The 14,800-nt window shown below is 47.0% G+C and overlaps 1 protein-coding gene across 1 annotated transcript in view; it reads right to left on the bottom strand.

The window, feature by feature from the left end:
• The window catches only part of OBSCN (obscurin, cytoskeletal calmodulin and titin-interacting RhoGEF), a 227,076-nt gene that overhangs the window by 94,707 nt on the left and 117,569 nt on the right, over window positions 1-14,800 (bottom strand). Inside the window, 8 exon segments of the mRNA XM_058286343.2 lie at window positions 915-1,178; window positions 1,719-1,982; window positions 2,819-3,082; window positions 3,191-3,457; window positions 4,955-5,221; window positions 5,725-5,997; window positions 13,953-14,219; window positions 14,493-14,759. Coding sequence (XP_058142326.2) covers window positions 915-1,178; window positions 1,719-1,982; window positions 2,819-3,082; window positions 3,191-3,457; window positions 4,955-5,221; window positions 5,725-5,997; window positions 13,953-14,219; window positions 14,493-14,759 — 2,133 coding nt within the window.

Genomic DNA, 14,800 nt, shown 5'->3' with positions numbered 1-14,800 from the left:
TCCTCTTCCCACCCCTCCCATCAACCTCATACCAGCACTGCCTAGAGCCTTCTCCTGCCCATGCCCCCACCTCTCACCCCCCAGCAAAAGCCAGCTCCAGTGACCTCAGCTGGCCCCTTCCCAAGGACTGCTTAGACAGGTTCACAGGACAAAGGCTTTTAGCCTCCTGGTTGACCAGAACACCCACTACCAGCCAAAGCTGGTAGTCCATGTCATGGTCCCAGCTGTGAGAGGACAGAGACCCCTCTCACCCCTTGGCCCATGCACATGTTCTTCCTCCAAACTGTCCTGGACCACCAACCCTGGGCACCCACCATGGCCCCATCAGTGGCTCACAGCATCCCACTCACCTGCCTGAACTGCAGCACTCCCTCTCCACCGTTTCAGCTCTCATACTTTCCCCATCTCTCCTCCCACAGTAATTTCTGTCCACATGCCTCCAGTCCCTCAGCTCCCACCCCACCTGAGCAGCTCATTTACTGTTTCCAGGTCTCCCAATTTCCCAGGTCACTCATGCAAAATCGAGCCTCTGCTCAAAATGCCTCCGTCTGCTTCCCAACCATGTGCCTACTCTGTGATCTCCTTTCCTGACCCCCTTTCCAGGCTTGCCACCTTCAAGAGGCTGCAGTGGGACTCGTGTTCCAAGTTTTTGAAATTATCTCATTACTCTCCACCTCCTCCACCCCAGATGGTGGCTTCCACAAGTGGAAGGAAGGGCTTCTCTCATTCTCTGCTATCCCCCAGCAACAGGGGCTGGAACTCAAACTCAGCAGGTGCTGAGAAGTATGGGCTAAAGGAATGAATGAGACACACAGACACACCAGGAAGGACTGTAGCAAACACTGGACAGAGGAAGGGGACATGAGATGGGTCAGACTCCAGCCATGGTCCAGGTGATCCCACATGGTCTTTACCCCTCACAGTCAGCGTGGCTAAGGTCCGCTCCTGCCCGCACACACACAAGTACTCCCCAGCATCTGCCACGGCCAGGCCACGGATCTCCAGCTCACACACGGCTCCATCCTGCCTCAGGCTGTATCTGTCCCCAGCTCTGAGAGCCTTGGGGCCCTTCCTCCACTCCACAGGGGCCGCTTTGCTCAGCTCACACCGCAACATGATCATGGCCCCTTCTGTGGCTTCTGCATTCTTCAGACACTCAGTGAACTTGGCAGGTAGAGCTGGGGAGAAGCAGAAAGATATGGTCACCTCTCACTCTCTAAGCACAAGGAAGACATAGGATATGGATGACACAAACAGAAAACACAACATCCAAATTGACCATGAGGTACAGTGGTGCTCAAAGATGTATTCACCAAATGCAATGAATAATGTCTCATGATGATGGAGGAGATTGTTGTTATGGGGGGAGAAGTGGGGCGAGGGAGTGGGGGGTATATGGGGACCTCATATTTTTTAATGTAATATTAAAAAACTAAATAAAGAAAAAAAAAGAAAACAAAACAAAAAACAAAACAAAAAAACAAATAGACAAAGGCCCTATGCTCTATGTGCTGCATTTAGGATGTGGGTCTGGTTTCCCCCAGTCTAGCCTAATCCAAGGAACAGAGCATCCAGGCAACAAGACAGGGACTAGGAGGTATGCACTAGGAGGAAAGCACAAACGTGGTATGAGAGTGGAGTACAGAGGGAAGAGAGAGCTCACAGGCGATGGGGAAACACCAACCAGGTTTTTCCAGGTGGCCCCACATGGTCTTTACCTCTCACGGTCAGCGTGGCTGAGGTCCTTTCCTGCCCACACATGCACAAGTACTCCCCAGCATCTGCCACAGCCAGGTCACGGATCTCCAGCTCACACACGGCCCCGTCCTGCCTCAGGCTGTACCTGTCCCCAGCTCTGAGGGTCTGTGTGCCCTTCCTCCACTCTACGGGGGCTGCTTTGTTCAGCTCACACCGCAGCATGGCCGTGTCCCCTTCCGTGGCCTCTCTGTTTCTCAGTCTTCCGATGAACTGGGCAGCCAGGGCTGAGGAAAGACAAATGGACAGAGAGAATACCAGACTGTCTCGGGGAGAATTTGGGGTGAACAAACATGACAGGACAGAAAATAAGACACAAAATCCAACAGGACAGGGAAACGGATGTGGCTCAAGCAATTGGGCTCCTGTCTACCATACAGAAAGTCCAGGGTTCAATGCCCAGGGCCTCCTGGTGAAGGCAAGCTGGCCCATGTGGCGAGCTGGCCCATGCGGAGTGCTTGTCTGCACAGAGTGCACGCAGGAGTGCTGCCCCATGAAGGAGTGCTGGCTCATGCAGGAGTGCTGGCCCATGCACACAGCTGATGCAGCAAGATGATACAACAAAAAGAGACACAGAGGAGAGACAATAAGAGACAGAGGAGACCAGGGAGCTGAGGAGGCGCAAGAGAATTATCACCTCTCTCCCACTCCAGAAGGTCCCAGAATCAGTTCCTGGAGCCACCTAATGAGAATACAAGCAGACATAGAAGAACACACAGCAAATGGACACAGCAGACAATGGAGGGACAGGGGAGAAATAATCTTTTTTAAAAATCTTTAAAAAAAATACAGTTAAAAATTTAAAAATTTAAAAAAAAAACCACAACAAGACAGAGAACAGGTAGCACAATGGGTGGCACACTAGCTACAATTCTGGTTTCTCTTGGCTCAGCCAACAGGAATAGCATACAACAGCCCAGGAAGGTGAAAGAGAATTCAACCCAGTTACAGCAGAGGGTGTCACAGAGACACGGAGAGAACATGTTGTGAGTACAGAGTGACAGCATAAAATTAATATTTGAACACCAGAACACAGCTCTGTTGGGCCACGCGTGGTCTTTACCCCTCACACTCAGTGTGGCTGAGGTCCTCTCCTGCCCACACACGCATGAATATTCCCCAGAATCCGCCACAGCCAGGCCACGGATCTCCAGCTCACACACAGCCCCGTCCTGCCTCAGGATGTATCTGTCCCCAGCTCTGAGGGTCTCCATGCCCTTCCTCCACTCCACAGGGGCCTCCTTGCTCAGCTCACACCGCAGCGTGGCTGTGGTCCCTTCTGTGACCTCTTTGCTTCTCAGGTTTCCTATAAACTGTGCTGTCAAAGCTGGAAAAAAATAGAAAGAGTCAAACGATTGCTGTAATCACGTTCATTCTTGCACACTGAGCAGAATGGGGCTGCATGGGTGCCCATGGCAGAATGGGTGCGACTCACCTTTCACGGTGAGCATGGCCACTGTCTTCTGGTCCCCAAAGGAGCATGAGTACTGCCCACTGTCCTGAGGCTGCAGGTCCCGCACCACCAGCTCCAGCACGGCCCCCTCCTGCCGCAGGCTATACTTGCTACTGGGCCTTAGGAGCTCACCTCCACGGTGCCACTCCACAGGTGCGGCCACGGAGGACAGCACGCAGCGCAGTGTCGTCGCACCCCCTTCTAGCACCTCCATGTCCTTCAGGCCCTCCCGGAAGTGCACTGGTCGAGCTGTGGACAGAGCACAGGGCCTTCGCTCAAGTCCTCCCCATCCCAACAGCCTGCTTAGGATCTCCCTTGTGCAGCCAAAGGCTGGGTGCTGGGCAGTTCCACCTTGCCCTTTCCACACTGGGTGTCCATGACAGTGACCCTAAAATCTGTGGCCAGCTACTCCAGGAGGGACAAATGTATGTGTCAGGGTTACATGGAAGGAAGTGTAAACCAGTTGGCAGGAGGAACAGCAAAGGATGGGGATCAGCCAGGAAGAGGAAGACGGCCATGAAGAATGAAAGGGCAGGAGACATGAAGAGTACAGAAAACCAGACAAAGCTAGAATAAGAAAAAGACTGACAGTCTCATGCAGGGCCACAGGACCAAGTGATGGTAAGGCAGGTGCTAGCAAGAGAGAAGCAGAGCAGAGACCAAGAAACAGGGAGGGAGCAAAGTGAGACAGAGATGGAAGCAGACATGGGTAGAAGCAGATGAAGATGGAAGCAGATGGACATGAAGACAGATGAAGACAGACAGATGGAGACAGAGACATATAGAGACGAAGACAAGTGGAAATTGAGACAGATGGAGATAGAGCCACACAGATGGCGACAGATGGAGGTGGAAGTAGGTGGAGGAGGAGATAGACGGAGACAGAGATGAGACAGAAACTGAGACAGAGAGATATGGAGACAATGATAGAGACACACAGAGATGGAGACAGAAATGGAGAAAGACAGAGATGGAGAGAGATGAAGATGGAGATGGAGAGGGAGGGAGATGGAGATGGAGAGAGATGAAGATAGAGATGTAGATGGAGAGAGATGAAGATGGAGATGGAGAGAGATGGAAATGCAGATGGAGATGGAGACAGATGGAGAGAGAAAGATGGAGATGGAGAAAAGAGACAAAAGGGGATGGAAACAGATGGAAATGGACACAAATGGAGATGAAGACAGATGGACAGAGACAGATGGAGACAAAGAGGTGGAAATTGAGATAGATGGAGATGAAGACACAAAAATGGTAATGAAGATGGAAGCAGGTAGAGAAGGAGATAGATGGAAACAGAAGGAGATGGAGACAGAAATTGAGACAGACATATATGGAGACAGACAATGATAGAGACAGAGATGGAGAGAGATGGAGATACAGACAGATGAACAGAGAAAGGCAGAGATGGAGCAGACGGAGACAGAAGATAGAGACAGACACAGATGGAAACAGATGGATATGGAGACAAATGGAGATGAGGACAGATGGAGAGAGAAAGATGGAGATGGAGACAGGTGGAAATTGAGACAGATGGAGAGAGAGATGGAGATGGAAGCCAATGGAGAGACAGATGGAGCTGGAGATGGAGACAGATGGAGAAGGAGATAGAGAGAAGTTACTGACTCCTACACACACAGATGGTGGAGATACACAGAGAAGGCCCTCCCCCTCCCAAGTCCATACCAGCCCTGGGTATCACTAGTCTCACAGGCCCTCCACCCACTGCCAGCCCCAGGGGCTCACCATGGACCCTGACAATGGAGCTGCTGCAGGCGCCCCTGGCCTCACACTTATAGCGCCCGCCGTCCTGCATGGTGGTGCCAGTGATGACCAGCTGGGCCTGGCAGCCCTCATAACTCGGCTGGCACCGTGCTGATCGCCGGAGGGCTTTCCCATCCTTCGTCCAGTGCACGGAACTTTCTGGTGTGGTGGTCTCACACACGAGAGTCAGGTCCTCCCCCTCAATGACTGTGACATCCGTGAGCTCCCGGGAGAAGATGTTTGGCTTCTCTGGGACACCGAGAGAGAGGCAAAACGTTGACAAGCTGTATAGCCATTCTGGGAGCTGCTCAGAGGTGCCCACAGGGAGAAGCCCCAGAATTCACTGTAGATCAGCCAATGCCTCAAGTCAAGGCACGGTCCCATAAGAGGACATCAGAGGGATAGGGCAGACTCTGTATGACTCCCCACAACAAAGGGGCCACAGCATGGTCCATGCCATGGTGACCATGGGTTGGGTAGTTCTGAATACCCCATAAAACTAATTCACCCCAAAAGAACCCAACTCAACCTTCCAAGCCCGGCTGCCAGGGGCCAGAGCCTCAACCATACAGGCATCCAACTGTGCCGTCTCCATGAGCTCCAGGAAAGCACCGATCACATGGCTAAGCTACTATCTGAAGTCTGCCCCTCCACAAGTTAGGGCACCTCAAAAACGAGTATGTCCTGCTGGTTTCTGTGCACCCCAACACAATACTGGGCACATATCCTTACTCTATGGATGTTCAACCTACCTGTGACCTGCAGAGAGGCCGAGGCCCGCTGGTCTCCGGCCTCAAAGTGGATGGTGCCCGAGTCCTTCAGTGTAAGCTGTTGCAGGGTCAGCACGTGGTAGCCCCCGGGATGGACCTTGATCTCATTGAGCTCATTCGTATGCAGAGGGGTCTTATCCAAGAACCAAGACACAGGGCCATAGTCAGGAGGGGAGATGCGGCAACAGAAGGTAGCTGAAGAGCCCTCTTGCACAGCCACGTCCTCCAGGTCCTCAGTGATGAGCACTCTCTGGCCTGCAAGGATACACGCGGTGGGGGGCAAGTCAGAGGGCAGCAGCCTGTCAGGGCACAGACTTGGCCAGATGCAAAAGGAAACATGGCTCGACCCAAGACCTGGGGTGGGACTCATAGCCAGGAGCTAGAGTGGTTTTAACAAGCTCATGTGGAAAAAACTCAAAAAACAATTACAGAATCAGTTGAGTTGTCCAAAATATTTATTTTAAGTCGACCGATGAGCTGCAAACCTACCTCTACCAACTTCTGTTGTTTCTGCAAAGCATGCCGGGTAAGTCCAATGCCCTGCTGACACCTTAGGCTAGTGAACTCTCCTCTAACCTCACGCACTCCCTGCCCCCTCCAACTGAGTTGTGCTTACCAAGAGTGGGCTGTTTGCTCCCCAGACTGTTTAACCTGGTTGTGCTTATTATAATGATGAAAAGAAATGAAACCTTATGTTAACAGATAGAATAGGAGTGTGAATAAAGAGTTGTGAATGTCTTCTGATAGACCAAATTTGTGGTATAAGCCATGCCAGGGCACTGTTCCCCCATAGGATCTTTGAACAACTAGCAAAAACTGGCCAAGTCATCGTCCTTCCAAAAAAGAGTTAAAGGATTGCATTAACTGAGTGAGAACCAAATCAAGAAAATGCAGCTTTAAAAAATGCTAGCAGAGGCTTATGGCCCCTCCCCTATCTCTATCTGTCTGCTGCAGCCTAAAGACTGAACTAGGAAACTCCCCTCTAGGCACACTCCCAGAACTTACCCTGCAGGTAGAAGCAGCTTTCAAACAGCTAAATAGTGTAAGAAACAATTAAGTCAAAGCAACCTGAGGCAAAGATTACCTACTTTAAATCATACAACAGAGCAACCCAAAAGGAGCATTCAAATTCTGCATGAGAGAATTTCTAAGATCATGAGAAAACACAAGCCCAGAACAAAACACAGGATCAGAAAATACGGAGAGGACCCTATACTTCACATTCACCTTGGCTGATCTTAATAGAAGGGCTAAATTCATAAAGAAAGCACCAGCCAATGTAGAGCCAATTTGCAAAGACTATGAAAGGTGCTTTTGGCATACATTTGTTTTTTTTTTTTTCTTCCTCTTTTTCCTTAATATTTTTTATTGTATAATGAAATAGAGATACAGAAAACATCACTGGACAAATGCATTCTTGGAGGCGTATTACGAGGTAAACACTTTTTTTTTTTTTTAGGGTTCATTTGTTTTCATTAGCTCTTGGCACTCAAGGGATCCTCTGTCATATCACTAGCTAGATACAAACTTAAGGAACAGACAACTCAAGAACTAAATCCCAGAGTTTACAGTTTAAAATATTAACATGTATAGTTTGCAACAAAAGATTAGAAGACAAAGAAACAGGAAATGATGGCCAATCCAAAGGAAAAAGGTAAAAATCAAGGAGCCAACAACAAAGATCAGACTTTGAACATACTTACCATCCTCAACATGCTCAAGGAGATGAAGGAAAACACAGAGGAAGAACTAACGGATGTCAGGAAAACAATGGATGAACAATATGAGCATCAAAATAAAGAGACAGAGATTTTAAAAAGGAACCAAACAGAAACATGAAAGAGAACCACAGTAATTGAAATGAAAAATTCCCTGGAGGCAACAACAGATTGGAGTTGGCAAAAGAAAGAATCAGTCAATGCAATGATAGTACAATTGAAATGGTTCAGGCAGAGGATCAGGAAAAATAAAGAAAGGAAAAAATGAACAGATCCTAAAAGACTTTTGGGACACCATCAAGCACACCAATATATGCATTATGAGAGTCCCAGAAAGAGAAGAAAAAGAATAAAGGTAAGGAAGGAAGGAAGGAAAGAAGGAAAGGAGGGTAGGAAGGAGGGAGGAGCAGCAGGAATATTCAAAGAAACAGTGCTGGAAAACTTCCCAGATTGAATGAAAGACATGAAGATGCATAGTCAAGAAGTCCAAACAAGATAAACTGGGAGAGAAACATGCCCAGACACAGAGTAGTCACACAGTCAAACACCAAAGACAAGGAAAGAGTTTTGAAAGCTGCAAGAGAAAAGCAATGTATTATGTAAAAGAGCATCTCAAGATGATTAAGTGCAGATTTCTCATCAGAAACCATGGAGACAAGAAGGTGGATGGAATATTTAAAGTGCTGAAAACAAAACCAACTTCCAAGCAATAATTTTCTATCCAGTGACTATCTTTCAAAAAATGAGGGACAGGGAGCAGATGTTGAGCTCCCACTTCCCAAATGGGAGATCCCAGGTTCAGTTCCTGGTGCCTCATGAAAAAACAAAAATGAACAAGAACCAAAATAAGCCACAACCAAAAAAAAAAACCTCAGAGAAGTCAATGTGGCTCAGTCGTTGAGCACTGGCTTCTCACATATGAGGTCTCAAGTTCATTCCCTGCCTCACAGTACCTCAAAAAAAAAAAAAAATTGAGGAAGAGATTAAGACATTCCAAATAAACAAAAGCTGAGGGAGTTTGGCATTACTAGACTTGCCCTACAAGCAAGGCAAAAGGAATTTCTTCCACTGGAAGCAAAGGACCCTAAAGAGGGGATCAAAGTAGCATAAAGAAATAAAGACCTCTAATAAAGATAACCACATGGATAAGTATAAATGCAAGTAGGCTTTTATTCTATTTTTTTGTTTGTAACTCTACCTTTTATTTTTTACAGGCTCTAAAATACAAATGCATAAAAAGTAACAATAAATCAACAGTTTCAGATATACAATGTACAAAGGTATAATTTGTAGCAGGGACAACAAAAAAGTGGGGGAAAGGGACAGAAAGGGAAAGGAACAGTGTATGCTTATGCTACCTAAGTTAAATTGTTACCAAATCAAAAGTGATTTTTACTGCTTCCCAGACTTTTAAGTTCACCTGGGCATACATATAAGGTATATAAATATGTTCAAGTGTTCATAGGGCATTGCAACAGTGGGTAGAGATTCACAAAACACCCCAAAGAATACTGAACTTCCATCCTAGAGAGCTCTGCCATATTCTCTAATGGAATAGCAACAATCCCCCAAGTACAGGGGCAATGACTAGTGAGGAATGATGGTCCATTGATGGGCCTTCGATATTTAAGACTGTGCTTGTGAGACTTTGCTCTTGAAATTGCAACTTAGCCTAGTGTTGTAAGGTGCCTAAGAGTTACCTCCTGAGAGCCTCCATGTTGCTCAAATGTGGCCTCCCACTAAACCAAACTCAGCATACAAATGCATTACCTTCCCCCCAGTGTGGAACATGACTCCTGGGGATGAGCCTCCCTGGCGCTGAGGGATTACTACCAAGCACCAGCTGGTGCTGCAACTGGAAAAAAAAACTTGAATATAAGGGGAAAATGGTAAAGACCAATGAGTTTATATGGTTAAGAGACTTCAAAGTGAGTCGGAAGGTCATTAGAGAGGTAACGCTTATGCGCATGTCTCAGCAGGATCTCAAAGACTGCTAAAGTAGATACCCCCAAATAATGGGGGTCCTGAGAGCTCTGGAGACACCCAGGTCCTACGGTCATGGCAGATAGCTCTGAAGTTTGGTGCCTTTCCAATGTGCCCTACTTTGGAGTTTGTGCTCCTAAGTATGACAGAGTTGTACTCAGATGTGACTTCTCTACACATGCTTCTCTACACATCTTCTGTCCCTTTTATTTGAATCTATAGTTGGTGCTGGAGTTGGTAGGTATACGTCCAAGAGACTTGAATCTCTGGACTGTCCATGTACCATCTGGGTCCTGAGTCTCAGCAGAGTTGCAACACCTACTCTCCAGTTCATTGGACTCACCCAGAACGACTAACAAGGAGGTGAGAATGGACAACCACCACATCAAGGAACCGAGAGTCTACAACTATAAACATGACAGTCCCATCCATCAGTCATATGGAATTGAAGACTCCTCTCAAGTAGAGGTGGAGAGGGCATCACCATCCCAGAATACTCAGGACTAGGGAATAAAATATGGACTAGAGTGGATTTACTGGTATTCTATTATAAATTTATTGTGATTCTAGTAATGGAAGAAATTATAGCACTGATGTGGAGACAGTGGCCACTGGAGGTGCTGAAGTCAGGAAGAGGGAAAAAGAGGTGTAATCTGGGGGAATTTTCAGGACTTGGAATTGTCCTGAATGACATTGCAATGACAGATACAGGCCATTATATATCCTGCCATAACCTACAGAATTGAGTGGGAGTGTAAACTACAATGTAAACTATAATCCATGCTGAGTAGTAATGCTCCAAAATGCGTTCATCAATTGCAATGAATGTACCACACTAATGAAAGAAGTTGTTAATGTGGGGAGTGGGGTATATGGGAATCCCTCATATTTTTTTTTTTTATGTAATCTAAACCTTTTAAAAATAAATTAAAAATTTTAAAATGATTGTGATAGATTTAGGATATTAATGTTTATCCCCGTGGTAACTACAAAGCTCACAACTGAGGACCACATCCTTGCCCGCATGACCCCTTGTCCTGAGTGGTCTTCCAGGGGCTTTGTGATGCCCACTGGCCTGAGGGAGCAGACATGGCAGCCCGTGAGGCATGGTCAACACCTTCAGGCATCGCTCAGGGGATGGGGCAGCATTTGAAGACCTGACAGTTTTGGAAACCCTGGGCCCTGAGATGTCAGGAGCCTGAGAACCCTGGGAGGCTGGAAGCCCAGACTCTCAAGAGAGAGGGGCTTAGGGAGCACAAAGATAAACCAGAGAACCTTAGAAGACTTAAATGATACTCTAAACCAGCTAGACCTAACAGACATTCATAGAACACTTCACCAAAAGGCAGCAGAATACACATTCCTCTCGAGTGAACATGGATCATTCTCCAGGATAGACCACATGTTAGGTCACAAACAAAGGTTAATAAATTTTAAAATATTTAAATCATATAATGCATCTTCTCTGACCACAACAAAATGAAGCCAGAAATCAATAATAGCAGGAGAAATGAAAAGTTCCCAAATATGTCGAAATTGAACAATGTACTTTTCTTTTTAGCAACCTGCAGAAAAGATGTTTAAGTTAACTCTTCTCTCACAAGAGAAAGGATCATTCTTTAACCAAGGATCTACTCCATCACTAAACAATGTACTTTTAAACCACCAATGAGTCAGAAGAAATCACAAGGAAATTAGGAAAAATCTTGAGGTAAATGAAAACGAAACACAACACACCAAAACTTACAGGATACAGCAAAGGTAGTGCTGAGAGGGAAACTTATAGCTCTAAATGTTTATATTAAAAAAAGAAGAAAGATTGCAAATCAGAGAGCCAAACTCACAACTGGAGGATATAAAAAAGCATAAACTAAACCCATAGCAAGCAGAAAGAAGTAAACAGCAAAAAAGTTAACTATAGAATTACCACATGACCCAGCACCCCCACTTCCAGGTATATACCCAAAAGAATTGAAAGCTGGGAATCAAAAGTATATCCATGCACTGATGCTCACTGCAGCATTACTCATAATTCCCAAAAGATGGAAACAATTCAAGTGTGCATCAATGCATGAATGGATAAACAAAATGTGGTATATACATATAATGGAAACTTTTTAAGCCATAAAAAGGAATGAAGTCCTGATACAAGTGACAACACACAAGGATGAACCTTGTGTTGAATGAAATAAGCCAGACACAAAAGAACAAATATTGTATCATCTCACTGATGTGAAATAACTAGAATAGGCAAATTCATAGAATCAGAAACTAGAATTCAGGTTACCAGGGGCCAGGGTGGGGGTAAGAATGGAGAGTTAAGGCTTAATTGGTATAGGGTTTCTGTTTGGTGTGTTGGAAAAGTTTTGGTAATCGATGATGGTGATGTAAGCACAATATTGTGAATGTAATTAACAGCCCTGAATTATATATTTGGTTAAATGGGGAAATTTTAAGTTGTATACATATTACTACAATTTAAAATTTCTTTAAGAAATGGGACTGTATGACACAAATGATAAACACTAATGTAAACTATAGTCTCTAACCAATAGAATAATTAAAAGTCTGTTTTATCAATTTTAACAAAGGTACCACAGTAATGCAAAGGATTAATAACAGGGAAAACTGTGTGAGAGGGAGTTAATATGGGAATTCTGAATTTTCTGCATGATTTTTCTGTAAACCCATAACTTACTGAATTTTTAAAAAGTTGTAGCTATGTTAAATTTTAAAGCAAATGCTTTGGAGTCTTGAGAAAGTAAATTGTTGTGAAAAAAAATTTTGCTGTTGAATTGGCAATGTTAAAAGCTTAGAAAAAAATGTCTAACTATTGAGATGGCTCCTATATTCAGATTCCTTTTGCATTCCTTTTGTATTCATGTGCCCACTTTAAAAAAAACTGACACAGAAAAAGGCTTTAACCTTTTCTTAGTGTGTTGGTCCCCTGATCAGGGTTCTTTGTCTCTTTTTCCTTTTTTTGGCATAATTTACTTCTAATGCACCATCTATATTTTCCTTTATCAGTTTTTTTTAAAGTGAGCACATGAACACAAAAGGAATGCAAAAGGAATCTGAATGCAGGAGTCCAGGATCGCCAGCAGCTGTTTTTCGGGGAGAAAGCATTACCTGATGATGCTTTGATTTGGACACTTTTCTCAGCCTCAGAATTCTAAGCTTTTAAGCTAATAAACCCACACTGTAAAAGCCAACCCACTTCTGGTATATTGCATTTTGGTAGTCTGTTCAAATAGTCCTGTTCAAACACAGAGACTGATATAGAAAAGAAGGGAAGGAAAGAAGGAAAGGGAAAAGGAGAAAAGAAAAGAAAAAAAAAAAGAGAGAAGAGGATCAGTAACAATGCCATTGACTGCTGATCCTTCCCCTGAAAACCTTGCGGCTCCCTGTTCATCTGCACATCTGGGTCAGGTTACCTGTCTCCAAGACTGCCTGGCCCTGTTCAGCACCTGGCCAGAGATGCCGATCAGGTGAGGACACCACAAAACCATCTCCTAAAGAAGCAGCACCAGGAGCCATCAACCCATTCCTGAGCCAGCCTCGCTCCCCTGTGGCTGTGGTAATGGACCAAGTGTGAAAACATACGCAGAGCTCACACATGGGGCTGAGCACACACCTGGCACAGAGCAGGTGCTCCACAATCACGCACTGAACAAATGCAGGAATGCGACTTAATCCCTGAGGGCCCTTGGGACTGGTTCATGGAAGATCCAACTGGGGGGCCCACAGAGATGCTCAGCCTTACAGCTGGGGAAAATGAAGCTGCGGGTGGTTGGTTGAGGCTTTTGTGGACCGCAGAAAATTGTTTGTAAATTAATCCACCCTTGTGTGTGCACTTATGGTAGGTGGGATCTTTTGATTAGATTCAGTTAAGGGACATTTGATGAAATTACTTCAGTAAGGCATATCCCAGGGTGAGTCTTAATCCTCTTACTGGAGTCCTTTATAAATGGAGCTGAAGATGGAGCGAAAGACCCAGAAGCTCATAGAACCCCCAGAAACTGAGAGAAGCCCCAGAAATCAGAAGCTGAAACCAATGTAATCTAAGACAGAGAAGTCACAGGAGCAAAAAGAAAGCTGGAGGAAGCCAGAGTATGAAAGCAACAAGCCCTGGAGAATGGAGAGACCAGCAGATGCGCTGTTGTGCCCTGCAATGTGACAGGGGTCCAGGATCACCAGCAGCTGTGTCTTCAGGGAGAGAGCTTTGCGTGATGCCTGGATCTGGACACTTCACAGCCTCGGAACTACAAGCTTCTAAGATAATAAATCCCCACAGTAAAGCCAAACCACTGCTGGTATACCGTCTTGGCAGCCTTTAGCAAACTAAAACACTGGGCTTACCCACGGCCTCCGAGAGGCAGAGCCCCAGAATCCAGACCACCTTCCAAGGCTCCAGGAAGGCTCTCCTTGGACCAACCTATACACCTGAGCGTGCACACAGCCACGAAGACCAGGATGCAAGCGGGCACACCAGCCACAGAGCTGCCTCACCTTGCACCAGGAGCCGGGCCTGCGACCGGGCCTGGCCAATGTCACAGGTGTAGGCGTCGCTGTCTGCCTTCTCCACGGAGCTGATGGTGAGCTTCAGGACCAGCCCCTCCTGGCTGAGCGTGTGCCTCCCCAAGGCGCGCAGCTCCGCCAGGCCCTTGCGCCAGGTCACCTGGGCCGCACGGTGCTCTGTCTTGCACACAAACACGGCTGTGCCCTTCTCCTCTGCCTGCACATCAGTCAGCTCCTCGGTGAAACGATTCGCCTTTTCTGGGAGAAGGGACAAGCGGAGGAGGGTGGGGAAAGACGGGTGAGGCCAGCGCGCGCCTTGGGATGGCAAACCGTTCCCTCCGCTGGCAGCTCTGGGCAGGAGTGGGGATGCAGCCCCACGCTACGATCAGGGAGCCGACTCTCCCCCAGCTCAGCCTCTGTGGCCTGGGCAAGTCCCTCGCCCTCACTGGGCCACTGTGTCCAGCCCCATGCCAAGCTGACCGGACAGTTCCCCGCAGGGTCACTCACCGCAGGGTCTCCCGGGGCATGTACCTTCTACGCGGAGGCAGGCTGTGCTCTTGGAAGCCTCCGTCTCGCACGCATACTCGCCCGCATCCTTGAGCGAGACCGAGCGGACGACCAGCACGGCCCGGGCACCTTCGGTCAACACGTCGTACTTCTGGCTCTTGCGAATAGCTTTCCCATCCTTTAGCCAGCGCGCCAGGGCCCCTGCCCGGGACAGCTCGCAGCTCAGGACAACGTCCTCACCTGGTGCGGCCCGCTGGTCTTCCAGGGCCTTCGTGATGCCCGCTGGCCTCTCTGAGGGGAGCAGACAGGGCAGCCCGTGAGGCCCAGATGCC

Source organism: Dasypus novemcinctus, chromosome 2 (assembly GCF_030445035.2).
Source record: "Dasypus novemcinctus isolate mDasNov1 chromosome 2, mDasNov1.1.hap2, whole genome shotgun sequence".
Taxonomy (NCBI): Eukaryota; Metazoa; Chordata; class Mammalia; order Cingulata; family Dasypodidae; genus Dasypus; species Dasypus novemcinctus.
This window is presented reverse-complemented; position numbering and strand designations above follow the sequence as displayed.